Genomic DNA, 27,058 nt, shown 5'->3' with positions numbered 1-27,058 from the left:
TTCTGAAATGGAAAATAAAATTTTCCTTTGAGGGAGAAAAAATTTGTGACAATTCTATTGTTTTTGCTCTACTAAACCTAGCTAAATCTAACCAGTTCTATCCTGACTTTACATAATACTGTATCTGATCCCCCAAAATACAAATAAGACTGTGGTAGTGGTTTCGTATAAGGTATTGTAGCCTATAAAGTTTCTAGACTTTCTTGGCACCTGTATATAGTACACTTATGGCCCATAGTAGATTTGGTTTGATTCAGTTAAGTTAGTCTTACATAACTCAGCCACACTTCTGTAAGACACAGCATAATAAAAAAATAATATAACGAATAACATTTTAAATTTCCCATACCCTAAACTGACTTTGATCTGCAGGTAGGACAGCATCTGGCTCGAATAGAGCTACCATGTAGCATGACACTTCTTCAGCAGTGGCAGCAGTTCTGCCAGAAACCACCTCGGGGTTTTGAAAAATATTTCCGAGACGGAGCTGGTAAGCAAGCGCAGCCAAAAAATGCTAAGCCAGCTTCTAAGGGTGATGCACCAGCAGAACCTTCACAAACTACAAATAAGCCTTCAAGTTCAAAGGATCCATTTAACATCAACTTGTTTAGTCCAGGCACTAAGTAAGTTTTATTATTGATGGTTACAGTACTGTATCTGTATGTGATGGAAAATATTAGGAAACCTTGCAGTACACTCTTGATCTATACATTTCTCTATCCGGCTCTTGCCACCCATTTACACGGGTACCATCATTTGCCCTATTTCCCATTTTTATGGGGTGGTGAGGCAAGAATCCAGAGGAAAATAGAGCAGTGTAGAGGGAAGAATTTAAAAGAAACAAAATAAGACATCCATTCACCGTACTCATGGTTCTGTATCATGTTAAATTGGCACAGTCACACTAGCAAATTATAGAGATCCTGTGCAGAAGTTTTGTTTTGCTTAGATTTGGGAATTGAATAGCATTGATCATCAATAAGTAGTACATTACTGTATTACCATTTGCTAATGTTTTATTTGTATTTTTTTTTTAGGTCTGGGGGTGGCGGAAGAGGAGGAAGTGGTAAACCAATAGGGGACAGTGGTGATCGAGACCGGTGGATGGCTTTGGCTGCCATTGCTGCCATGGGCTTCCTTGGGGTGGCAGCATACTACCAGCTGGGCTATCGAGAGATAACGTGGAAAGAGTTTGCAAAAAAGTGGGTTTTATCATAAATCTTAATTTTTCTAGTGGTACTGTGCTTTGTTCTACCATCTCTATCAGCAGATGATTGTGGATACCTGGTATGGTCTATTGAATTAACTTTATTTGGATAATGTGTAGTATAATATACTGTAAATGCCGTGTATAATTCTATGGTTTTAATGGATTTTTTTATACGTACTACATAATAATGCCATGTACAATTCCAAATATTAAAATCATGGGTCTAAGCACCTACATTACTTGCTTGTGCTGGTTGGGTTGTGGACTCTTCCTCCTATGCCCCAAGGGGACGGTACAGTTAGGTCCCTCCCTCTCACCAACCAGAGCTTTGTACTCCCACCATCTTTACATAGCTGTGTAGTCCCTTCCTCTGAAGTGAGAGTCTGCATCTCTTATATTTGATTTATTGTCAACATACAGTGCTCAGGAAATGGTTTTTGCTCTGTGGCAGAGCTTAGCAACTGGCTGCTGCTCTTCTGTAGGTAAAGCATAATTCCAAATCTAAAGTGTTGCTTGATGATGCAGTCTGCTTTATGCTTGATCCTGCTTCTGCATTGGATTCCAGGGGCCAGATTCACAAAGCAGTTATGCAAGTACAGTACTTACAAACATGTTCATCTTTCCTCAATCTTTGACGGCTTTGGTTACATTTATTAAACAGTTTACAAGCATGAAAACTTTCCAATCGACTGTTGTTATTGTTATAGACAGCCTCCTGGTGTTCCGAAGCGCATTAACTGTTTAATAGTTGTAAACAAAGCCGCCAAAGATTGAGAAAAGATGTGCAGGTTCGTAAGTGCTTGCGTAACTGCTTCGTGAATTTGCCCCCAAGCCAGATTGTAAATGTCTCCAGGCAGGGGGGTTCTTGTATACTTTCTCCTTGATTTGAGAGTAATGCTTTCTCATTTTTGGTTTGAGTCTGGTTTATCCATGTCATGGTGGATGCTGTCCTGGTGATCCAAAGCGTCTTCCAGTCTCGCCTGTTTGCAGTTTGGGTTCTGCTCCAGGATGATACATCTGCTTTGGGCTTCAGTATCTGATCCTCTCATCCACTTGGCTGGTTGCCAGTCCTGTATTTTCAGGAGGCAGTAGCTTCCATTTGTTGATTTAAATGTGCTATAGTGAAGGACTCTCCACTGATTGTTGCATGGGGAGTTTCTAAGGAGGATTTCATATCATATCTACATGGAGCAGGTGACATTGCTACTTCTGTGGGTTTCCTATTCGCAAAACATTCTTTTTGGCAATGTCCCATTCTGACCTTTATGTTTACAGTTTTTGTTTTTTGTTTTTTTGGCACCTTTGTCACTGGCTGCCTTCCCAGGATTTCCCACCTTCACCACCAGCATGGTCGTTTGGGTGGCTTTCATCTGGGTAAGCTATTTCTCACTTAGAAACACTAGGTCCCCCATAACAGCGTCTTTCAGTCTTTCTACTGTTGGCCCTGCTGTTTCTGGAACCCTACTCTGCTGTTTATGAAGTTTTACTCATTGTTTATCACTTCATCATGCTTGCCTTGGGAAGATTAGATTTGAATACCTCAACCCGAAATGGGCCGGGTTTGGCATCGTGGGCAGTTCTGGTTCCTTTGGGTACGTCCCTTCCACCTCTCTCGCGATCGCTGGGTTTGGCATCCGGGTGCCTTGCGTCGGCCGCTGCGTCGCCGGCTTCCTCTTCAGGTATTTCGAGGTTCAATGCCTTGGTGCCTACCCGATCCCTCACTCGATGTGTTCACAGACGCGTCGTCTCTTGGCTGGGTTTTGTGACCAGTGCTCACCAGGCCAGCCAGGGGTGGTGGGATCTATCTATTGGGCCCAAACAGCATGGTGCAGGAGTTAGCGCCAGTGTGGATGTTGCTCTGAAGGGTTAGTCACTCGCAGATCGACGATCTGGCTTGATTCGGATTGCTCCACAGTGGTTCGTTGCCTGAATCGCGGGGATTCGATGTGTTTCTTGGATCTTTGAGGCTGGTCGCTTCGGGTGACTTGTCTGCCAAGTTATCTGGGCTTGGCTCTCCTGGCCGTTCACGTTCGGGGGGGGGGGGGGGGGTCCAACATCATGGTGGATGGCCTGTCATGGTTCATTCCCCTGTCCACGGAATGGACAGTCGCCGCCAACTTGTTTAGTTGGCTCTGCCGGATGTACGGGCTCCTAGGGTGAACCTCTTCGCGGCGGCATTGTCGAGGTGTCTCCTGGTATATGTGGTGCCCTTCCCCAACTGCGAGGCCGGCAGGGTCGATGCCTTCAGGCAGGACTGGTCTAAGTGGGGTTACTTGTACCTCTTCCCCCCGGTTCTGCTGTTGCTCCAAATTCTAGCTCGCTTGGAGACTTGCCAAGGGATAGTAGTCCTGTTGGCCCTTTGATGGCCGGCTTAGCCTTGGTTTCAGGTGCTGCTTGCGCGGTGTCTGAACCCAGGGGTTTTCCAGCGGCTCCGCCTTTTTTGGCAGATTGGACCAGTCCGTTACATAACTGGTTCGATCTTCTCCTAAAGTCTTTGCGTCTGATCTTTCTGACGGGGTCTATCACCATTTGTATGGTGATTGGGTGGCTTCGTTGATGGTGTCCTACCTGCGTACTTCTTCTCAACGGCAGTATAAGGTTTCCCTGGCGCTCCTTTCATTATTTCTTATCCCTCCGTAGGTTTCTTCCGTTTCAGATAAAGTCGTCTTGTTCTTCCTTTAGTGGTTGTTTCAGGACTGTCATCTTATGCTGAATACTGTCGTCTCATATCATGTGGCGCTGCCGGAGCTGCTTCAGCTTGCGTTCGGGGTAGATGTTACTTCTGCTCCGTTCTGCATGCTGTCTCGTGCATTGTTTCACCTCCGGCCTGCTCATGTGCCGACTGAGCCTTTCTGGTCGTTGGACAGGGGTGCTCTTTTCTTTCTTCTAGAATAAGACTGCTGCTTTCCAGAGGGGTCCTTGGATTGTTGATGCTTGGTTGGTTCGGCCAGGGATGCATCATGTGTTTGGTTGGGCTCTTTGCCGTTACCTGTGCACCATGGCCTCATTGGCCGGGGATGCCCTTTGGGTTGACCCAGTTTACCTTTTTCCCTGTTCCAGGGTTCATGGTCTCCCAGGTCGTCCGCAGGATTATTCGGTCCAGCCAGCTTGCAGTCTATCCTCGTGCCCAAGATGTTTGTAAGTTTGCTGCGTTGGCTGCTGTCTTCAGTAACATGTCTTGGGCTGACATTTGGGCACAAGGTTTTTGGAGGTCGAACAGAGTCCTGGCCGCTCGCTATCTTGTCAATGTTCCTGGCCCTAGTCGGGCATGTGTCGCATTGGGTCGGCGGTTGCAGCCAGTTGTCTCGACTTCGAGTTGAGTAGTGAGCGGCGACCGCCTCCTGGGTAAGTTCCTCTTGTTTTTCTCTTTGGTGAAGTAGCTCCGGGGAGCCAAAGGGGCTCCCCCCCCCCCCCCCCCCCCCCCCCTCCAGAAAACCAGCGTTGAATGTAATGAAACAACATTTTTTTAGTGTGAGACCCGGAGGCTTCCCAGCAACCCTCCCTCCCTCCGGTCGCTATTTTTTGTGAGTTTTGACATCCAGCCTCAGAACTAGGGGTGTGAATAGCCGGCACGGGAGGGGTCTAGAGACAGACAGACAGCAGCGCGGTGACGGTTGTGACGTCTTGCTCGTTTGCTCATTTTTCATTTGGGGAGTTCTGTCCAACAGTTTGGCTTTCAGTAGCAATATTTTAACCAGATAGGGTTTGTTTTGGAATGCCTATCTTTCTGGGTGCCTGACCCGGTTGATGGCAGACATAGAATGCTTCCAATCACATGGGAGTTTCTATAGGCCATTGCTCCTCTTGCCTCTCGAGGGGGCCAGGTTCTGACTTGGGGTCCTAGGTAGGCCTAAGAACTCCATTAGCTTTGATGCCAGGGTCTAATATATTCATGTCGGCCCGGATAAGTCCGAGGAGCCTCCGGAAAAGCCACATTTATTCACTTTTTCACTCCTATGTTTTTATCCCACCCAAAATCTCTAATTTAACAATTATCCAGTGCCTCCCAACAACTAGTATAATCTGATAAGTGATCTCTTTAAATATCCCTATGTTCTGGTTCAGTGTTGTTGCACTAAACTCATTTCTGTGAATTTATATCCCTCTTATAGTACAGTGACCCAGATTGAGCTGCATAATCTAAATGGAGCCTAACATTAGGTTATGGGGTTAGGGAAATATCTTTATACCCTAACTTAGTTCAATACAGTATTGATTTAATAGGTTGATTTTAAAGCTGGTGTATTTAGACATGATTGCATTGTTATATATACTTTTGTTTGGGTCTGTAATGAAGGTTAAGGTCCATTTGAAAGGTCAAGAAGCATTTCATTCATTTCTGACAAATAATAAATTGGATGGTTATTTCAGATTGTGTCTAGGAGACAGGTGCTAATGTGAGATTTGGTGTGAATTTTATGTGGTGCTAAGCTTTTTCTATACTTTTATATAATTGGCATCTCTGTAAGGTTATTTAGACACTTGGTTGCAAGAAGTGAAATTTATGACCCCTATATGACCCTAAAGAAATTTATAACCCCTATTATTTGATAGTTTTAGGAAAATTAAGCAGTTAGTACTAAGCATAGTGGTTCAGTGTGGTCCCATCTACAGTATTCTTGTATATGATTACTTTACTTTCTTGAGGGTTATCTTTATTTTTCTTATGTTAGAAGTATGGAGGAGAGAACTATAGGCAATTGCTCTGCAGAAGTGAGCGTAGTTAAGACTTGATACACTAACTTCACTTCATCCGTCATTAAGCTTGGGATGTATTAACACTTTCGCGCTATCTGGACGCGCCGGCGCGTTCGGTTTCGTCTAACGTAAACGCATAGTGGACATAAAGTTATGTCAACTTTTAAAATATTTGTATAAAATTCAATTTTAATCCGATTTCATTGGGGTTTGTTTCAAACGATGCGCCATGAAGTTCTCTTTCTCACCACTAGGCCGCCTGGCGCGTCGGCCTACCCGGTCACGTGACGGGCCCATTGTTTTCGTGTCACGTGTCGTGAGTCGATCACGCTCCCCTCACGCGCCAAACTCGAGCATTTTTACCCGTTTCCGTGTGGATTATACCCAATTACTTCATCAAAAATGGATCAAGGTCAAGGCCCAAGCACTTCTACGCCCAAGGAAGCCTCCAGGTCATCGAGAGTGGACAAAATAACCCAAATTTTTAAGAAGTGGAGCGGAGTGAAGCTCACACCAACAAAAATTCCAGGCCTTGTGGAGGATTTATCAGAAGCTGAAGGTGATGTAGAGGTATTGGAGGAAGATTTTGGAATCCACAACGATTATAGTGTACCTAGAGCTAGAGGGAATGATACGGCAACGAGTGATGAGGAGACTGAGGCCCTCACCGAGGAAGAGGAGGCACCGCGACCCCCTCCTCCTCCTCCTCCATCTCGGCGCACACGTGGTGCATCTAGGCTACCTAGAAAAGTTGCTACCAGACATGTTACTCGTCGTAGGAACACACGACAAATTGCGCCAAGTGATTCTGAAAGTATAAGTGATGAGGAAAGTGATGAGGATTCATTCGAGCCTGCTGAAAGGCGTACACGTACAGTACGTACTCGGCAGGCTGGGGCTGGTGAGGGCTGGAGTCGTAGCAATACTTCTCCAGTTGTTGATGATTTTACTGGAGATCCTGGACTGAAAATTCCCAAGCCTACTAGTGCACTGGCTTATATTCAATTGTTCATCACGCGTGCCCTCCTTGAGTTCTTTACCGTTGAAACAAATTTGTACGCCTTGCAGTTATTCCGGATGGCCAATGAAAATGTATCAGATATTTGGACCCCAGTGAAGGTGAGTGAAATGGCGCGATTCCTAGGACTGTTCATATTGATGGGCATAATTAGGCTCCCACCTATGAGGATGTATTGGCAAACAGCAAAGCCATGGCATGCTCGTTTCTTCAGCTTGTTCATGCCGTCCAGACGATTCCAGCATATAAACCAGTTTTTCCACACATTCAATACCAATGCAGTGCCCGTGAACAATCGTGATAAGTTGATAAAAGTGAGGCCAGTGATGGATTACTTGAAAGACAGGTTTGCTCAAGTTTACATCCCCAAGAAAGAGTTGTGTTTGGATGAGGGTACAATGCCATGGCGAGGCCGACTATCCTTCAAAGTGTGCAATCCAAACAAACCAGACAAGTATGGTGTGAAACTTTATATGCTTGCTGAATCTGTCTCTGGGTACATATATGACTTTGACGTATACTCAGGTATTGGTAAGACGATAGTGGATACAGTAACGGGGTTGATGCAGTCTTTAGTGAACCAGGGTTACCATTTGTACATGGATAATTACTACAACTCGGTTACCCTGACAGAAACATTGAGAGAACTTGGGGTGTACACATGTGGCACAATTAGAATGCTACGTGGCGCCCCAAAGGTATTGCAAGCTCTAGCCAAGGGTAAACTTCCACTGGATACCACAGTATACCGCCGCAAAGATAATACCTTCATTCTCCTGTGGAAAGACAAGCGAGTGGTTTCAATCATTACCAACATCCACAATGCAGATACTCAGCGAGTTCAGCGAAGGAAGCGAATTCGCAACCGAGACGGAACAAGTGGAATACAACAGGTAACAGTGAACAAACCGACTGCAATTTGCGAGTACAATAAGTTCATGAAAGGTGTGGACCACTTCGATCAAATGGTTAAATATTACCATTTTACCAGGAAAACTCACAAGTGGACCAAAAAGATTACCTTTTATTTCCTGCAAATGGCATTGCATAATGCCTATGTTTTGTACAAATACAACACAACTGATCGAAAAAAGCTAACATTGCTACAGTTCCACGAAGTGGCAATCTGGGCCCTATTGCACTGGGACACAGAGGAGTGGCCTAAAACAACATCATCATCTCAACACTTGCGGCACGCTCCAGACATAAATGATGACACAGCTCCTGCCAATGCTGACGCCATGCCAACTCCCGGACCATCTGGTGTGAGGCGGCCTTTGTTCACTACACCACCTCAAGATGAAGCAGACAACGAATCTGAACCCGACATGTCTGCCACACTGCCAGTTGACGAAACTGTTTTGTCAGATGAATCTGACTCTCCTGCAACTCCTGTTACACCTCCAGCGAGAGGACCTGGCCGCCCTATTGTTGATTCAGAAAATCGCATGAACTACAAACTGAAACATGAAATTTACAGACTGCCCAAACGTCTCAAGTGTCATGCATGCGCACGGTCCGGTAAAAGGAAGGACACAAACTATGGATGCAAGACCTGTGGTGTTGCACTCTGTGTTGTTCCCTGCTACACCAATTACCACCGGAAACAGGTGTATTGGGTGGTGAAGAAGTAACCACCCGCAACAGCTTCACTCCACCTACAAACCATCTGTTGAGCAACTTCAGGAATGAAGAACCTGAAGAAGGTGGAGTGAAGAACAAATGCTCAACTTACTGTTCCACAACCAGCCTTCCCTTGGTAAGTACACCTATTTGGTCCAAGTTTGTGTAGTATAATTTAGCTCATAGAACATTCTATTGCGAAAACATTGCCACAAAAATGAATGACATACATACATACAATAATAATATCAGAACAGTGAAATAAGTATAAACTTTCAAAGCAACGTTTCGCGCATGTGTCGTCCTGTCACCGTTACCGGGTAACAGTGCGCCCACTTCCCACACTCTTGCGGGTGGGCCGGGACCATTATTCTACGATTATATTCATATCACCGTGTTGGGAATTTTATTGGGAGTCCATTGATACCAAAATTAAGGCTGTAGGACAATTGTAGAGGTGATGATAATCCCAAGAGTAAAAACATTTTGTTGCTGTTGAGCGCTCACGGCGACTCATCTTCGTAGTTATTTATTTCATGCTGGTATCTCTATAGCTTTCGTGACTTTTTTTACTGATGTTCTTCTAGGGAATTTTATTGCGAACACGTTGATACCAAAACGAAATACGTAGCATGAGAACTAAGGTCAGAAAAGTAAAAAGAGTATACATATTTTTGTTTTTACGCTTAAGCGATAAAAACGCCGCGCGCACATACGGTTGGCTGAGTGACCTTCGCCGAGAGCGCGAAAGTGTTAATACTTACCATATTCAGTACTATATTTCTATATAATTACACATTTATGGTGTTGCTAGAAAGACATTTATTTATGTTTAAGAATTCATTGTTATTTCCAAGTGCTGGGTATTTACTTTGGTATTTCTTTTATAGTTACCTGGCCAAGGGCATCGTTGAGAAGCTGGAGGTCATCAACAAGAAATGGGTTCGGGTGAAACTGATGCCGGGTAACCAGGTTGAAGGGGCTGTAAGTATCCATTGAGGTGGCAACAGTAGTAATGTGTTCCAGTATGTCTGCAGCGAGGTGTGCTTAACCCTTAGACCGCTAAGGGCCTTTTGGCCTTCAACACCCACACGCGCAACAAAAACAAATCCAAAAAATTCTTTCATCTTATAAAAGTGTTCATTTGTGTTCCCTGATCATGGGAAAAATTAAAAAAAAATCGTAGGTGGCATATTTTGGCCACGATATTGCAAGGAAGTCTGGCAAAAAAAAAAAAAGTGTTGACAGAGCAGTCGCCAGATGAGGTCTGCTCTGCCCGAGCTGTCAGGCAGAGGGATGCCACAAAGATATTATTACCTAATTATTTCAATGTCTCTTGATTGTTTTTTTTCAGTAATATTACTCAATAGTGTGTATTGTGATATATAATAAAATGTGTGAACCATCGCTGTACTCAAAATTATGGTGTGCATATAAGTGATTCAATTATTATGTTCATAAAACAATAAATAGTTTTGCTGTTATTACACTATATACACAGGTTATATACAAGTTTCTGCATGTTTTGTTCACCATAACAAACCACTAAGTTGGTATTGAGTCAAAAAGCAACGGAGTGCCTTCACTCACGTGCCAGCCAGCCACTCGTCACTACTCCCTCCCTCACCTCACTCGCCCACTTACTCCTCCCACCATACTGTTTTTGCTTTTATTCACTATACATAGACGTTATATATAAATATCCATGTTTTGTTCACCATAACTGTACATCTAAGCTTGTATGGTGAGTTCAGGCAATAAGAGTCACACAGTCAGCTGGTGACTGCCGCCGTCACTGGTTCAAGGCCAGATGCACTAATATTTCTTGTCCAACAATACTGTTTGTGGTGTTATTACACTATATACACACATTATATATAAGTATCTACATGTTTTATTCACCATACCTGTACAAATAAGCTGGTATGGTGCCCAAAGACCATAGTGGCCACCAGTAAACATCATAACAAGTTATGCAGACGACGCACCTCCCTCACCAAAATGGCGGCTCCCAATATACTCCTGTTGCTGTTATTACACTCTATACACACGTTATATATAAGTATCTACATTTGTGTTGACCATAGCGAACCCCTAAGCTGGTATGGTGAGTCCAGTCAATAAAAGGTGGCCACACACAGTCAGAAGATGCCACCTCCCTCCCTCCTTCCCTCAGTATTACTCCTCCCATCATAGAGCACAGCGCTAAATATCACCACAATCCTGCTGTTATCAGAATCCTGGTCAGTTTTATAATAATAATTTATTTAGGAAAAGTACATACATAGTTGCAGAGTTACAGTACAAACATTGTTTGATTTAAAGATAGAGGTAGTACATACAATACCTAAAGCCACTAGTACGCATAGCATTTCGGGCAAGTCACAGTCAGGGGTCTTCTGTAATACTATCATTGCTAAATAATAGCATGTACATATATATTTTGACATTTTTAGGCGATGCAGTGTTCACAAGCTGAACAGCGGTGCTGTGAGCTCATGCTGTGTGCGCCAGCCTTGGTGGCTCACTCAGTACTGAGGCTCTCGCACCCCAGAATGTTGTCCACGATTTTTTTTTCTAGGTGGCGTCTGGTAACTATGGGTCATGGGCTGTGAGAAGTTGTCGTGTCTTCCCTGTATGTACACTGTATGGATGGTGTGGGATATGCATGGATAAATATATAAGAGTTAAAGATGTAGAAATGGTCATTCTGAGATGTTGAAAGATTGCACTGACATTAATTTATGGTAGGAGCATGAGGCCCAAGAAGATTAATACTTTTTAACTGATTGATGAAGCTAAAACAGTCTAATTTCTAAATTTCTGTAAATCCACTGAACTTGTTAACCCCTCTGTGCTCCTTCATGACAAAAATCTTGAAATACATAAGCAGAGTGTAGGCAGTGGTTATCAGGGAACCAACCAGAGATCACCTCGGCCAACTAACCCGTCACTCAACACAATAATTGTTTAGCTTGTACATATTTTATTGTCGCTTAGCAAATTTCCTGACGAAAATTGTGCTAGTAATGTTTGGTTTCTTTTTACAGCTATATAGATCTATCACTTGCAAACATGTTCATACCTATTATTTACCATAAATATATAGATGAAGAATTGTAAAAAAATGTTATAAACCTTCATTTACTTGGCAATGTCACACTTCAGCTATAATGCATATACCATTTATTATTCATTTGTGCTTTACAGAAATTTATTTTTGAAGGTTTTGACGCAAAATTAATATTAATAAACCAATAAATAAGTTGAAAACTTTGGAACATCATAAACATTTCACTCGGTGCGGAGCAGGGCCCGGACTATTTACAACCGGTGCACGGGAAGGAACCAAACTCCGTGAATGTTGACTGCGATGGTGAGCAAGTGTGAAGATGTGGGGAATAAGTGTGAACAGCACAGAACTACTGTCATACTTCATGTATGTGTTTGAATGATAACTAGTGGGAAAAGCACTTTATACCTGGTTTTAAAGCAGTGGAGTGCTGCTGCAGCTGTAATGTTGCAGTGTAAATACTGTATGAAGGTTTGGGTACTGCAGTATGTGGTAGTATATGTATTTGGGTATTTTTTATTATAATTTTTTCCCATTATCCTTTTATTTATTTCTGGTAGATGCCTCCTTGCCCATGAGAGTGGGAAAAATTGGGGTAAGGGGTAGTGGTGAAGATGAAGATATACAGTATGCTTACCAAATAACAAATGGGACTGAGGGGACAATGTTTTTTTACCCAAAAGTGCATACTGTAGAGGAGTATTATTGAACCTATCACATAGTCATTCATGGTGAACTTGTGCCACTTTCACACCACTAGCTGAACTGTGTATACTCTGAACTTATAATATGTTCAAGATCTTTCTTAAGCTTTGTCCCAACGCCACAAATTTGCTGATTGTGTTGAGCATTTAGGTGCACTTGTTGACACTGCCTGCAGCCCCACAACTTCCCTCACTAAAGGAAACCAGGATATATTGACTGTCTTAAAACTAATAAGAACATATTTTCTTACACTTGTATCGTCAATTAGAAATGTCTGCATAGTATAATTCTACCACACTGATATTTTAGGTACAGAATTGCTGAAAAGTGCGCAACTGGTTAATGTTTTGCAGAGCAAACATTATTATTTGAGTATGTTATCACCCGGGAACAGGGGCTGTGAAGAAAATGTTTGTATTTAAAGCCTTGTTCTCAATTGCAGACGACACTGTGGTTCAGTATAGGTTCCGTTGATGCCTTTGAGCGTAATGTTGAGACAGCACAGATAGAGTCCGGCATTGAACCAAGCAACTTTATCCCAGTTGTATATAAGAATGAAGTGGAGGCATCTACCTTTACATCCTTCTTACCAACGCTACTAATAATAGGTATAGTAGTGCCTTTTTGAGATATAACTTTTAAGACGTTAATATTAAACATTTGTCAATCGTATTAAAAAACATTAATATTAAACATTTGTCAATCAGTATAAAATGATAGTTTTAATAGCTAAATTATTACATTTTTATTTCTACTGCAGTGCCTTGTGCAAATTTTATACATTATTAAATGTAGAAGGGACATTTTTTTTTCGTGTTTTATCTCTGGCGTTTAATTTTTTGTCAATTATCCTTTAATTTTGCATTATTTAATCCACTCAAAACAATGGCTTTTAAAGGCAAATATTTTTAGTTAAGGCAAAATAATTATTTTTTCTGAGTAGGAAATATACAGAATGGGTTACCAAATTATATAATTAGGTATAATGCCATGTTTCATTTAAAAATAGAATTGGTAAGTAGTTCTCTTTGTAGTTCTCTCTGTAGTTCTCTTCTAGTCCAGGCCTTACAGTGTACAACTTTAAGTTTTACATAAACAAAAATACCTAGTTTAGATCTAAAGGTCTATTGCTGTTTGAATTCCCTGGTAATGCTTTGTAAAAATATGCAGTGCCAATATTAGGTTCTGGGAAGCTTTTGAAGGACAGCCCAGAGAGGTATTTCATTACATTCAATACTTATTTTTAGACAACACGCATGCACTTTTTGAAATACCCTTGTACTATGCTTAGTTTCATTGATACATCTCTGGATACTTTTAGGCTTTTTGATCTTCATGATGAGGAGATCCGCACAGATGATGGGAGGGTCGGGTGGACGAAGGGGCGGAGGCCTTTTTGGCGGGGTTATGGAATCTACTGCCAAGATGGTCAACCCTGCTGATATTGGTGTTAAGTTCCAGTAAGTTAGGTTTAGTTTGCCTTTTGAACAGCATTTGCATGGATTGATTATTGATTTATGGTTTAAATATTTTTACTTCCATAAACGTGTGTTTCTCTTGGCTGTAGTCCCGTGCCTTGGTTTTCTGCCATTTATATCCAAATTTTTCTCAATTTTTATTTTATGAAACCTATTGGTACAGTGGTACCTCAGCTTATGAATTTAATCCGTTCCCAGAAACAGCTCGTAAGCCGAATATTCGTAAACTGAAGCGAAATTCCCCATAAGAAATGATGGAAATTAATTAATCCGTTCCAGACTCCCCAAAAAATTAACTTCAAAGAAAATTTTATACCTAATTCACCCAAATCTTCAGTGCTAAAGTATGTACAAGTTATTACTTACCTTTACTGATGACTCTTATTGGCGTATGGAAGACGGTGAGGAGGGAAAAAGAGGAGAGGTGTTAGTGTTTGGAAGGGGAGTCCCCCCTTTCATTATAACTTCAGGCAGTGATGGCTTTTCTGGGATACACTCTCTGGCACGTTTTGCCTGCATACTACTAGGACCTGCTTGTGGCTCACTGCTTGTTTTTCTCACTAAAAACCTGTTTAGCGACACTTGTTTTTCCCTCATTGTAACCTTTGTCTGAAGTGAGACATCAAATTGTCATTGAAAAGGTTAACACAACGGTCTGCTACAGCTTGATTTGGGTGACACTTTTCAGCAAAACTTTGCAATTCTTCCCATACTGTACACATTTTCTTAATAAATGAGAAAGGGACATCCTCTACTTTATATCAACAACCCTCATACCATTTTCATATTTACGAATGATCTCTTGTTTTTCCCTCCATGGTCATTTTCACGTGTTTTCTCGGCTTGAACCTTACCACTGGCTTTCTCGGGACCCATGGCGGGATATATAATAACAAATTTTATGTTCAAATAGCCAAAAATCCCCCCATAAAACTAATTCTTTACAAAGAATTCAGGCGCGATTGTCACTAGGTGGAAGGCACTGGTAAACTGAGGCACGATCACCGTGCCACCAAGCGCTAGGCCGATCCATACGCATATCAACAAACTTGTTTCCCGAGGCAAAGTTCGTAACCCAATTCGAATTTTCCAAAGAAATTGGGCTTGTAACCCAAAAAGTTCGTAAATAGGGGCATTTGTAAGCCGAGGTGTCACTGTACTACTGTATATTGAAAAGTAAGTTTATTTTTAAAATATTCTCAAAGGTGTTTAATATTGTTGTTGCTAATGGAAATACAATAATAGTTGCAAAGAGATTGAGAAGATTGAATATAGTGAAACATTGGATAGTAGGGGCTTAGACTTAATCAAACTAAGTGGGTTTCCATTATGTATTATACAAGCTGAATATGTTTTGGATGTACCGTTTCATTTTTTACTAAGTTTATTACAGTATATACTGATAGTAGAGGTATTTACCTGCTGTTGACTTGTTGCAGAGATGTTGCAGGGTGTGAGGAGGCTAAAGTGGAAATTATGGAGTTTGTCAATTTTCTGAAGAACCCCCAACAATACACCGAGCTTGGTGCCAAGATCCCCAAGGGTGCTATTCTTACAGGCAAGGAGCACACTCTTCATTCATGTATTTTTTTGGTAGTGCAGTATAGTTTAGCGAAAACATTTTTTTTACTAGACTTGCCATACTTTTAGCACCAAAAGTAAATGGGTATCTTGCTAGAGAGACAATGAGCTCCTTGTTTTTTTCTATTTTTTCATTAAAGTTTCTGTGCATTTTTTGGTAACAACTTTCACCAACTGAAAACACTTTGGACAACAACAACAACAACAACAACAACAAATGGCCGAGGACCATAACCTTATTATGTTTTACTGAGTTGTAATGGGCCGTCTCAATTTTTTTTTTTCTTTCTTTGTTCCTCTCGTGTCTCTTGAAGTTTCTTTGTGTGTTTCTCACTCATTCATACTGTAATTGCAAAGGCAAATTCCATATCACATGTTCTTGCTTCTTGATACAAGCTTTACTTTCATGTTAGTCACACCAGATTGTAGAAATTTTTGGCAAGTTTTGGATAATTCTGCTGCCTTTTTGACATAAGACAGTTGAAATGTCTTGAAGTTATTGTAGATTCAGATAGAGAAGTTCTTAGAGGGGAAAAAGTATCAGAAATTGGATAAGTAAAAATATGTATATAAACTAAATTTTGAAATGTTAAGAGCTTGTAAACATTGCACGTCTTATATTCCTGATCAGTTCTTCAAATTATTGTTATCTTGTTATCTTTTTTACTACAGGACCCCCAGGAACAGGCAAGACACTTCTGGCTAAGGCAACTGCTGGTGAGGCCAATGTACCTTTCATTTATGTCTCGGGTTCTGAATTCCTCGAGATGTTCGTTGGTGTTGGTCCTTCGCGTGTAAGTAATTTTAGTGCCTATAATCTAATGTGTTTTAATTTTAGTAGTGTAGTGTTTATTCTAAACTATTGATACATTTTCTGAGCTATTCAATAGTTTACTTCCTAAGGCAAGATCCTACTGGTCCCCTTGGAAGGATCTCCAACAGTTGGGTCAGACTTAACAGTTCTCCTTTGGTTCAGTTGTGATTTATTTAAACTTCCATTTGGGTCATCCTGGTACTAAGGAGAATGACTTTTAAAGGGTTCAATAAAAACAATGCCCCTACAATTGCAACTTGGCATTTTAAGTCACAAAATAGTACTCTTACTGACTGTTACTTAGGATGAACACTCATCCTAACTGCTACACTGGCCACACAATGTGGCAGCACCTGCACCGCAACGGTGTCTCTTACCTCGACCCCATTTGCACTCCTGGCTGGTGCCTGGTTGACCTTCAGTTCAGGAATATTCTTTTTTTGCATATCTTGGGCATCTTTCACTTCAAACATTTCTTAGGGTTATTTGTGGGAAGACTTAACACTTGAAAGCTCACCATTTCATTCTAAATTTAGTTCCTAGGTCACTTACAAGACTTAAAATCTGGTTGTCTAGGAAATTCAACCCCCAAAAATAAAAAGAGTACCATACTGGCTTTATTTCTTGAATGACCATAGTTTGGGACTCTGACAGTGTCTTAAGTCTCTTTTTATTTGTTTTGCATTGATTGTGAGTGATGTCAGTGGTGATCCAACTCACGGCAATGTTTGTGTCACTGATGTTACTAGTGAGGTCACACACAGTGATGTTTATCACTGATGTTACTGATGACATCAGCAATGGTATGGCTTGTCACCAACCCATTCTCTTGTTTAGATGGTACCTATTGTGATGGTCGTCAATAGTCACGAATTCATACGTACTTAGCTTTTAGATAGTAGTATACTGACTAGTAAGGAATTCTTTTAAAATACATGAAGTTAAAAAACTAAATATTCTTAGGCCTAGTATAGCTCATACATATACTATATTAGGCCTCAGGTATGGTATCATGTATTAGGCCTAGAAAGGTCAAATTAGGTTAGTTTAGTTTGTCAAAGCAACACATGGCAAAAATAGTTTTCCGGTTTGTCCAACTCAATAGTGCCGATTTATACTTTCTAATTTCGTTGTACGTCGGTATATATACTATGGTCTTCATCGTTACTGTAAGTACATGTACAGTACTACCAAAACAAGAGGATGGGCTGTTGTCACTGATGATGTTACACAGGGTGAGGTTTACTGCTGATGTTATGTACTGATGAGAATAACGGAATGGCTCTGCTGCAGGCTTCTGTGCTGTTGTAGATGCTGTATTCAAAACAAGAACAGCAGTGATAGTGAGAACAGTGGTACCAGGTAGCTGGGACAGGAGCTGGAAAGTGTGAGTGGGGGGTTGATTCCACTAATCTGTTACCGGTGTTAATGGTTTGTTGTAGTTTGCTTGTCATTGGGAAGGAATGCAGTACAAAACACCTGTGGCCTTCTCTTCTTTTCTTAATAAAATATATAATACATGCCTGGGGCCACATAAAGAGCTATTGTGTGTGTGCATGCTGACACTGATCTTCTCTCATCGTATGGGTCTTCAGCTACCTCGAACTAGTACACAAGGAGTGCCTTATTCCGAAAGATGCTGAGTTGATAAGAGTAGGCATAGCAAGGCGTCTCCCCCCCTTCCCCACCCAACACCAAGATGTTCAACACATGTCCCTTCCAGGGCCAACTGACAAGGCTTTGCATAATTGCATTCATCTTTGCTTGGTTATCTGTTGCTATGACACAGCAATATGTTCACTGTATGTGAACATATTTGCTGATGATGCCAAGCTACTCGGGAAGATAAACACTTGGCACATGGAATTTAATGTGAATAAATGTCATGTAATGAAGTCTTGAATAGGAGAAAATAGGCCACACACAACCTATACAGTCTGTGAAAACACTTCAGAGAATTCTGATAAGGTGACTGTCAGGTTAAGCTTCATTTGTAAGTGTATCCTCCCAGCAAAGTATTAGTGAAGGCAGTGCACAGATTTCTTGCTGTGCTGCTGCTTCCTTTTCCATTTATTATTATTATTATTATTATAACTTGGTGGTGTGGCCACCACCACAATGGTGACTAGGGCAAGGAAGGCTTGTGTTTATTGATTATTAGGTTTGTGCTTACCTAGTTGAACTTGAATGTAACACTGTCAATTTTCATGACTGAGTGAGTCCTCTTGACAGTTTTGTGCTTGTAAGTAGACAATTCAATGTGAGGTAACACTGGGTAGATTGAGTCTCCAGTGATGCCCAGCAGGATCATACACGGACACTGTCACTGGTATTGTGTTTTCACAAGATCAAATATTGATTTTTTACACTAAATATGTTCTCTTAAATGTTGATTACTTCATTTACTGATACTTGTTCAAATATTTTTCTCTATTTTTAATATTATTGAGGGTGAAAAAATTTGTCGATAAGTACATTACACTCATATTCTCTTTTCCTTGTTCTCATGTAGTCAGTAGAGATGAGACAAAAATTAGTTTCTACCACAGTGAAGGACAGTTTTAGAGGGATTTTCTTTCTAGTTTCTTTACAATGATTTAATACCGTGTATATTCTGGTTTTCCATTCCACTCTCATAGAACAACAAAAATATTCTAAAATATTTTTCAAAAAGTCTAATATCTGATCATATTATAAAACACCTGGAATGATTTCTAATATAAATAGAGGCTGAGTAGACATTTTAACACCTGTTAACACCTTAACAGGTGAGGGACATGTTTGCAATGGCTCGTAAGAATGCTCCATGTATTCTCTTCATGGATGAAATTGATGCTGTTGGCCGAAAGCGAGGTGGACGAAGCTTTGGTGGCCACTCAGAGCAGGAGAACACACTGAACCAGTTACTAGTAGAAATGGATGGTAAGCTTATATTATTGATTAATTATTAGTATGAATATTAATCAGAAAATACTTAAATTGCAAAAATAGGAATTCATACTTATAATCATGACAACATACAAGTTTAGTAAACTGCCACTCCAGTTTATCTTTGACATTCTCATACCACCCAAGTGGCACTTCACCCAATCCACATGTAATGGGAAAGGTGTACAAGAGGGTGTACATACAGGGGTCCCGGTAGTACAGTCGGGTTTGTTCTCGAAGCACAAGTAAGAATTCCCGGGCGGGACAGAAATGTTGGGGCACATTTTCTTTCACCTAATGCCTCTTCACCTGGCAGTGAGTAGGTACTCAGGAGTTAATCAGCTTGTTGTGGGTTTGCATTCTGAGCGGGGTCAATAATTCAGCCTTTGGGGGGGGGGTTACAGTACCTCGATAAAAGGAGCCAAAATCATGTAGGAATACACTCTGGCTTCCTGTCTCTCAACACCATGAATTATTATTATTATTATTATTATTATTATTATTATTATGTGGTATAAAAAATATCAGTGTCTGGGAAGGGGAGAATTAAACTAGAAAGAAAACGAAAGAAAAGATGAAGGCAGGCATTAGGAGCCAAGCGGACAGCACGTTGGACTTGTGATCCTGTGGTCCCGGGTTCGATCCCAGGCGCCGGCGAGAAACAATGGGCAGAGTTTCTTTCACCCTATGCCCCTGTTACCTAGCAGTAAAAATAAGTACCTGGGTTGATTGTTGACCAGACCACACACTAGAAGTTGAAGGGACGACGACGTTTCGGTCCGTCCTGGACCATTCTCAAGTCGATTGTGAATGACAATCGACTTGAGAATGGTCCAGGACAGACCGAAACGTCGTCGTCCCTTCAACTTCTAGTGTGTGGTCTGGTCAACATACTTCAGCCACGTTATTGTGACTTATCGCCTGCATAGGTACCTGGGTGTTAGTCAGCTGTCACGGGCTGCTTCCTGGGGGTGGAGGCCTGGTCGAGGACCGGGCTGCGGGGATACTAAAGCCCCGAAATAATCTCAAGATAACCTCAAGATTAGCAAGCTCAAAAGAGTGAACAGTTTGTGTTGATTGTGTTCTTGAGAAACTACTATGTACTGAGGCCACCGTTCATGGTGAGCTCCCTGGTTACAGTATGGGATCACAACTATAGAATGGTATATATAATTCTGGTTTGATGACCGAGTGGTAGTTAAATGTTTACATATTCTGTACCAGTTTATGAATAGTATGTAAATATTTCTTACATTTAACATTTTACTTAATGTAATTTTGTTTAATATATACAAAATTGATGACAGGTTTCAACACCACCTCGAATGTAGTGGTATTAGCAGCCACCAACAGAGTCGACATTCTGGACAAGGCACTGCTTAGACCAGGACGATTTGACCGGCAGATCTTTGTACCACCACCTGACATCAAAGGTCGAGCTTCTATTTTCAAAGTACACTTGTTCCCCCTCAAGACACAGTTAAACAAAGATGAATTATCCAGGAAGATGGCAGCACTTACCCCAGGATTTACTGGTGAGTGTAGACTTCTTGGCTCTGTGGTTCTTATTGGTGTCTTCACAGTTACAGCGTAAGACAGTTACAAATCATCATTTGCAAAATGGTTCGCCTCACACTTTATTAGTCGTTAGTTTTGGCACTGACACCTGATCATATAGACTCAGGGGTGACTTGTTTCCAGGAAAATCACTTGAGGGCTTATTTAATTTATTTACCCACCAAATGTTGAGATATTTTGTGTGTACTTTGTTTACTTGTTAATAAAACTACCTGATTAATTTGTCCACATTTCCATTTATTGAAAATCATTTTGAAGTTTTTCAACTTTATTTGATACACAGGAGCAGACATAAGCAATGTGTGCAATGAAGCAGCCTTGATAGCTGCCCGTGATGCAGAAGAGTCTATCATACAAAAACATTTTGAAGCAGCCATTGAGCGTGTAGTAGCTGGCATGGAGAAGAAAACGAATGTATTGCAGCCAGCAGAAAAGAAAACTGTGGCCTTCCACGAAGCTGGCCATGCTGTCTGTGGGTGGTTTTTGGAACATGCAGATCCACTCCTTAAGGTAGCCAGTTTTCTTTGTTGTGGACCTTGCTCTGTGCTTGCAGAATATATAACTTGTCTGTTATCCGTACTGCCTTTCACCTTGCTCTGTGCTTGCAGAATATATAACTTGTCTGTTATCCGTACTGCCTTTCACCTTGCTCTGTGCTTGCAGAATATATAACTTGTCTGTTATCCGTACTGCCTTTCACCTTGCTCTGTGCTTGCAGAATATATAACTTGTCTGTTATCTGTACTGCCTTTCACATGCATGAGGAACTTGGTCATTATGTACCCGGTTACACAAATATTTGAAACTTTTCTTTAGTCATTAGAGCACTGCATAGTTTAACAGAGCACAGTGTGTTGACAAGATAACCCGTACAGTAATGTAATTGCATTCTCAAATCTATCAAATGATTATTAAATCATTTGTTTATGATATATAATTTAAGCATTCCTAGTTATTAATTTATATCTAAAATAATATAATTAAAGCTTGTGAATATTTTTAATTTTTGTAAAGAAGTATGTGATTCTGAAAACCATTTTCATTTAATACCAGTATTGTTGACGTTATAATTATTATGTACTTTGTGGATTTGCAGGGCGATGTTTAAATTATACTGTTATTTCTTTATCTCCTGGAAACTCATGTACCTTTGTGTTCATGAGTTCAGGACTTATAAAACGTTGTTTTCTCCCCAATCTTGATTAAATATGATGCATCCTCAGCTCCGGGGAATTCCTTGAGGGCAAGTATTTAATGTACACTTATTGTATGGGCAGCATGAAATAGTATTTAGTTTTAAAGTAAATTTGATTCTTAAGATTATTGCCAAGGAGAAAATAAGTATTTTGTACTCTTCAGGTTTCTATCATCCCGCGTGGCAAAGGTCTCGGCTATGCTCAATATTTACCAAAAGAGCAGTTCCTCTTCACCCAAGAACAACTCTTTGATCGCATGTGTGTAATGCTCGGTGGCAGAGTATCTGAGAGCATCTTCTTTGGTGCAGTAACAACTGGTGCACAGGATGATCTTCAGAAAGTCACGAAATCAGCATATGCTCAGGTGAGGCAGTTTACATTCGTATGAGTGAGTGTAGTGTTGTGTTGTATCAGCTTAAGCAGAAGTGGATGTTATGTCATATTACTAGGTTAACCAGTGTTAATTATTAATGTCTGGTTAATAACGTGAGAAGGCGAGATGAAGTGAGTGAGATGAGTGAGAAGGCGGATGAAGAATTATTGAATGGATTCGCCCTTAAATGGCTCTAATTGTACTTTCTATGATATCTCCTGTTCTCAAATCACTAAATGATAACTGTATTTATTTTACATTAGTTGTGTCTTGTGCACTGCAATGTAGGACTTTTAATTAGCTGACATGTTTAAGGGTTAAGGATGAGGGAGGTGGCCTAAATAGTCAAGTCTTATGGTGGAGCAATTGTAAAGAATCCACGCGATGTAATTCTACGAGTGATATCTTGAAGGCTACCTTGAGGTTACCTTGAGGTGATTTCGGGGCATAGCGACCCCACTGCCCGGTTGTCGACCAGGCCTCCTCGTTGCTGGACTGAAAATTATCTATAAACAAGTAGTGCCTAGGTTTTACATTATTCATTATTTTCTGTTAAACATTAACACTTCTAATTCTCAGATTGTCCAGTATGGTATGAATGAACGTATTGGTCAGCGCGTCTACCAGCTTCCAGAACCCGGGGAAATGGTCATGGAGAAGCCATATAGTGAAGCTACTGCACAGGCTATAGATGAAGAAGTTAAGCTTCTCATTGATGCTGCTTATAAAAGAACAATGGATCTTCTCAACGAGAAAAAAGAATGCATCCAGAAGGTATGAAAATTCAGATTTTAAGAGTTAGGAAGATGAGGAGATGACAAACTATTCCTATATTTTTAAACACTAATACAATACAGGCACATCGTGATTTATGCTGCATTGATGCTGCATTTATAAATAACTTTATTTATTTTCATTGTTTCTTTATAGAGTTTTTTGGTTCTAACATTGTACTGATGTCAAAAATGGGGTTCATTAGGTATAACTTTCAAACTATAGGTATGTACAGATGTATGTGTAAATATACACACACCATGTATTTATTCATACTAATATATATATATATTTAAGCCTAAATCTTATAATTGACATAGCACACATTTTACCTGAAATATATACAGTGGCACCTCGACTTACGATAATTTCGAGTTACGATGTAAATTTGAACAAAAAATGCGACTCGACTTAAGATAGTGTCATCGACTAACGATATTTGTTGGTACACGTTTGGGTCGACTGAGGGCGTGGTTCCCTGTCACGCGGGCCGACCTGCCTCAGTTTACTAGAGCTGCCCACTTAGTGACAATCACCCCTATAAGAAATTCTGTTTTTGTGGTGTTTTTTTGCTTTTTGAACATATAAACTGATTATTATATATCACGCTATGGGTCCCAAGAAAGTCAGTGGTAACGTTCAACCTAAGAAAATAGTTGAGTAGAGGCAGTAGAGGATGTCCCTTCCTCATTAGGAAAATGTGTGAAGTATGGAAAGAACTGCAAAGTTTTGTTGAAAAAAACTCGCCCAGATAAAGCTGTAGCAGGCCATTGCATTGACCTTTAAATGACAATGTGATGTCTTACTACAGACGTGTTAAAATGTAGGAAAAAACAAGTGTCTTTAGACAGATTCTTAGTAAGACAAGCAAGCAGTGAGCCACAAGCAGGTCCTATTGGTATGCAGGCAAAACATGCCAGAGTGTGTATCCCAGAAAAGTCATCACTGCCTGATGTTATAATGGAAGGGGACTCCCCTTCCAAACAGTAACACCTCTCCTCCCCCCTCCTCACCATCTTCGATACGCCATCAAGAGTCCTCCATAATGGTAAGATAAACATATGTACTGTATTGTAGTTAGAGAAAAAAATTGTATTCAATATAAAATGTATTTGTAAGTTAATATTTTGGAGAGTGGGGAACGGATTAATTCAATTCCCTTTATTTCTTATGGGAAAAATCGCTTTGACTTACGATACGTCTCTGGGAACGAATTACCATCGTAAATCGAGACCCCACTGTAATGGTAATCATTTGTTATTGATAAAAGTTCAGTGGCTCCTAGTATGGCTGCCCTGCACCCAAATAGGGGATTGTTACTGGAAGCCTGAGGAAGCAACTATGAGCTCCTTGTATGTGCAAGACTTTTAAATCTTAGACAGTCCCCTACTACTTCATTTGATGTGATGCACAGCCAAAGGGCTAGAAATGGTAAATTAGTTTAAAACTCTTGTGCAAAGTTTCTATTTAGAGTAGAGTAAATCATGGAAGTTAGTGACTGATGCGATGATAGGAAGATGAGCAAAGAAACCAATGTTGCTTGAGGTGTGCACGAAGTGGTACTGGTGCCTATGATTATATACAAGGGGAGAGCTGCTGGTGTGATATGAGCATCACAAAGCACAGGTGTTGAAAGCAACATTCTGAGATCTTTGTGGTGTTAGGATTGAGTAAGGAATGAAATAAAAATGTCATGAATTAAGTATCAGTAAATGGAGAGATTGAGGTGAAGTGCAGTAATTTTCAAAGCAGTTTTAAATTACAGTAGTGTACATTAAAATATCACTCGTGGTGGCTTAATCAAATTGAACGAATAGATAATGAGTGTACTTGAAGGTAGGAGATTGAGAAAAGTACAGCAGTAACAAAGGTGAACAGTATTTAACAAGAATTCCCCCCCCCCCCTCCTCCCTCAAGTAATTTTGTGACAATTTGTATTTAGCACCTTGCTGTGTAATTGTGTGTATGTATTGCTGGATTGTGATGGTGCAGGTTCTACATAATACTGCAATGTGTACTGGTATTGTGAAGGATGTTGCAAATGAATGGGTATTTCTTATCTCAAAAACTGGGGAAGAGTGGGGAAACAGGGCAGTGATAAACTGTAGCAATTTTTTTTTTTATATATATATATATATAATGGTTACATTTAAGATAAAAGTACTTGTTTTTTCCAGCTAATCGTCCTAAACTGAAAGGACTTCAAGTAATGATGTAGTCGATCATTCAAATATGGCCACGATAGACCAATAGAAAGTAGGCTTTTATCTTATTGAATTTGGACAAGCCAGAGAAGTTTTTGTATATGTTGCTAATGAAAGCTAACCTTCCTTGGTGTAATACAGTACACATGTGCTACACTAGACCTGGGAATATTTGAGTTTGGTGTTTAGCTTTATCTTCTCCAGACTATACATGACTAGTACCAAATTCTATTTGTCCATTACGCTATTTGTACAATTGTCCACATAGTTACAAAAAGTGTTTTATTAGGATGGATTTTTTTTTTCACATCAGACAGGTAAACTCGATTATTTCTGCAAGCTAAATGCCAGCAGTGGTAAAGTCTCAATTTTATTCAAATTTTAGGAAATTTACTTAATTTCAGAGCTTGCTGCGTTCCAAAAATTTTTTATGAGCAACAAAAAATAGCATGCTTCTTAACTTCAATCTTTTTGTGGTGTAGCTTTTTAAAACAATAATACAATATTTAATGCAACGTATTATATTAAAATCTTCATTCCCACCCCATCGTTGGTGCCTCTTTTTCCTTCTTAGATTGCGGAGAGACTTTTGGAACGGGAAATTTTGAGCCGTGATGACCTGATCGAGCTACTTGGCCCTCGACCATTCAAAGAAAAATCAACTTACGAAGAATTTGTGGAAGGCACTGGCAGTTTTGAGGAAGATACCACTTTGCCTGAAGGGCTTAAGGAATGGAACAGAAGTAAAGAGGATATTGAGAGAGAGAAGAAAAGTAGTTAATTAAAGGACTGCTTTAAGAAATACTTTAATGTTAAAAGGTGAAGCAACCATAAAGAACTTAATAGCTTTGCTATAGTGTGTTGGGGTTGTGGTAGAACAACTGACTTGGGTTTAACACAGGGTCTGTGTAATCTCATCTTGCTTTTGAATTGTACCGGTACAATGGGGGTGGGGCTCTTGTGTCTGATTCAAGTTGGTTAAAAATTTAAAAGTTTTTAAGTTGTATAAATTATTTAAATAAGATACTGGTAATTTTTCAAATGTTGAGGGATTGCTATATGTGATATACAGTATAACAATTGTAGTGGAATGAAAGATATGTCAATATTTGTTATAATATCCTTGCAAGTGATGTACTTTTGAAAGCTAGGAATGTACCACCTAATAATGTACATGCAAGGGAAGTTCAAAAGTAGAAATTTTGATATTTATTCAAGACATTCAGAAGTTGAAAGTTCTTCAGATAATGGATTAGCAAGAGCGTAGCTTGACTTAATCCTCCAAATGTCTGCTTCATCACAAATTATATACAGTACTGTCATTACTGAAGATCACAAATGTATAAATTTTAAAGCCTTAAGCTAAGAGCTTTTATATTTTCTATTGCAACAGGTTTGTAAATATGTACTAAATGTCATTTCTTTTCCTTTACAGTACTCATCAAAAGTATGCAGCATAGTGCACAAGTTGCCATGTACTTACGGCAGCTACATGGCTCTGCAACAACCCAGCGGCCCCAGGCTGTCGTGATCAGTGGTCCGATGCATCTTGCTCTTTGACTGTGGCATATTTTTGCACAGTGGTCCTTGTGGTATTATGTTATTATGGCACCTACTAAGGAACTAAGCAAAGAAACTATTGCTTTAAAGGAGGCAGGCCACCAAACTAAGGAAAGAAATGAGTCGGTGGGTATTGTGAAATCGACAATGAAGTACTGTGTACATTTGAGAGGCAAATAGAAGTGAGATACCACACCACACAAACCTTGGGTTGGTCATCCCAGGATGACTTCAAGGTCTCTGAA

At 40.3% G+C, this 27,058-nt stretch overlaps 1 protein-coding gene across 2 annotated transcripts in view; it reads left to right on the top strand.

Moving 5' to 3' along the window:
* Positions 1 to 26,836, top strand: part of LOC138363455 (mitochondrial inner membrane m-AAA protease component AFG3L2-like) — a 29,284-nt gene extending 2,448 nt beyond the window's left edge. Inside the window, exons 2-15 of one of the 2 annotated variants that reach the window (XM_069322676.1) lie at positions 373 to 623; positions 1,038 to 1,202; positions 9,440 to 9,533; positions 12,770 to 12,935; positions 13,649 to 13,787; positions 15,245 to 15,363; positions 16,059 to 16,180; positions 18,969 to 19,122; positions 20,436 to 20,663; positions 20,990 to 21,216; positions 22,066 to 22,266; positions 22,855 to 23,049; positions 25,828 to 26,072; positions 26,689 to 26,824. In XM_069322676.1, the coding sequence (XP_069178777.1) occupies positions 373 to 623; positions 1,038 to 1,202; positions 9,440 to 9,533; positions 12,770 to 12,935; positions 13,649 to 13,787; positions 15,245 to 15,363; positions 16,059 to 16,180; positions 18,969 to 19,122; positions 20,436 to 20,663; positions 20,990 to 21,216; positions 22,066 to 22,266; positions 22,855 to 23,049; positions 25,828 to 26,034 (2,268 nt within the window). In that variant the 3' untranslated portion in view covers positions 26,035 to 26,072; positions 26,689 to 26,824. Of the gene's footprint in view, positions 1 to 372; positions 624 to 1,037; positions 1,203 to 9,439; positions 9,534 to 12,769; positions 12,936 to 13,648; positions 13,788 to 15,244; positions 15,364 to 16,058; positions 16,181 to 18,968; positions 19,123 to 20,435; positions 20,664 to 20,989; positions 21,217 to 22,065; positions 22,267 to 22,854; positions 23,050 to 25,827 lie in introns of both variants that reach the window. The other variant, XM_069322675.1, reaches the window with a different exon arrangement.
* The last annotated feature ends 222 nt before the right edge of the window (positions 26,837 to 27,058 follow it).

Source organism: Procambarus clarkii, chromosome 11 (genome assembly GCF_040958095.1).
Source record: "Procambarus clarkii isolate CNS0578487 chromosome 11, FALCON_Pclarkii_2.0, whole genome shotgun sequence".
NCBI lineage: Eukaryota > Metazoa > Arthropoda > Malacostraca > Decapoda > Cambaridae > Procambarus > Procambarus clarkii.
The sequence above is the reverse complement of the archived record's forward strand: the minus strand, read 5'-3'. Positions and strand labels throughout refer to the sequence as shown.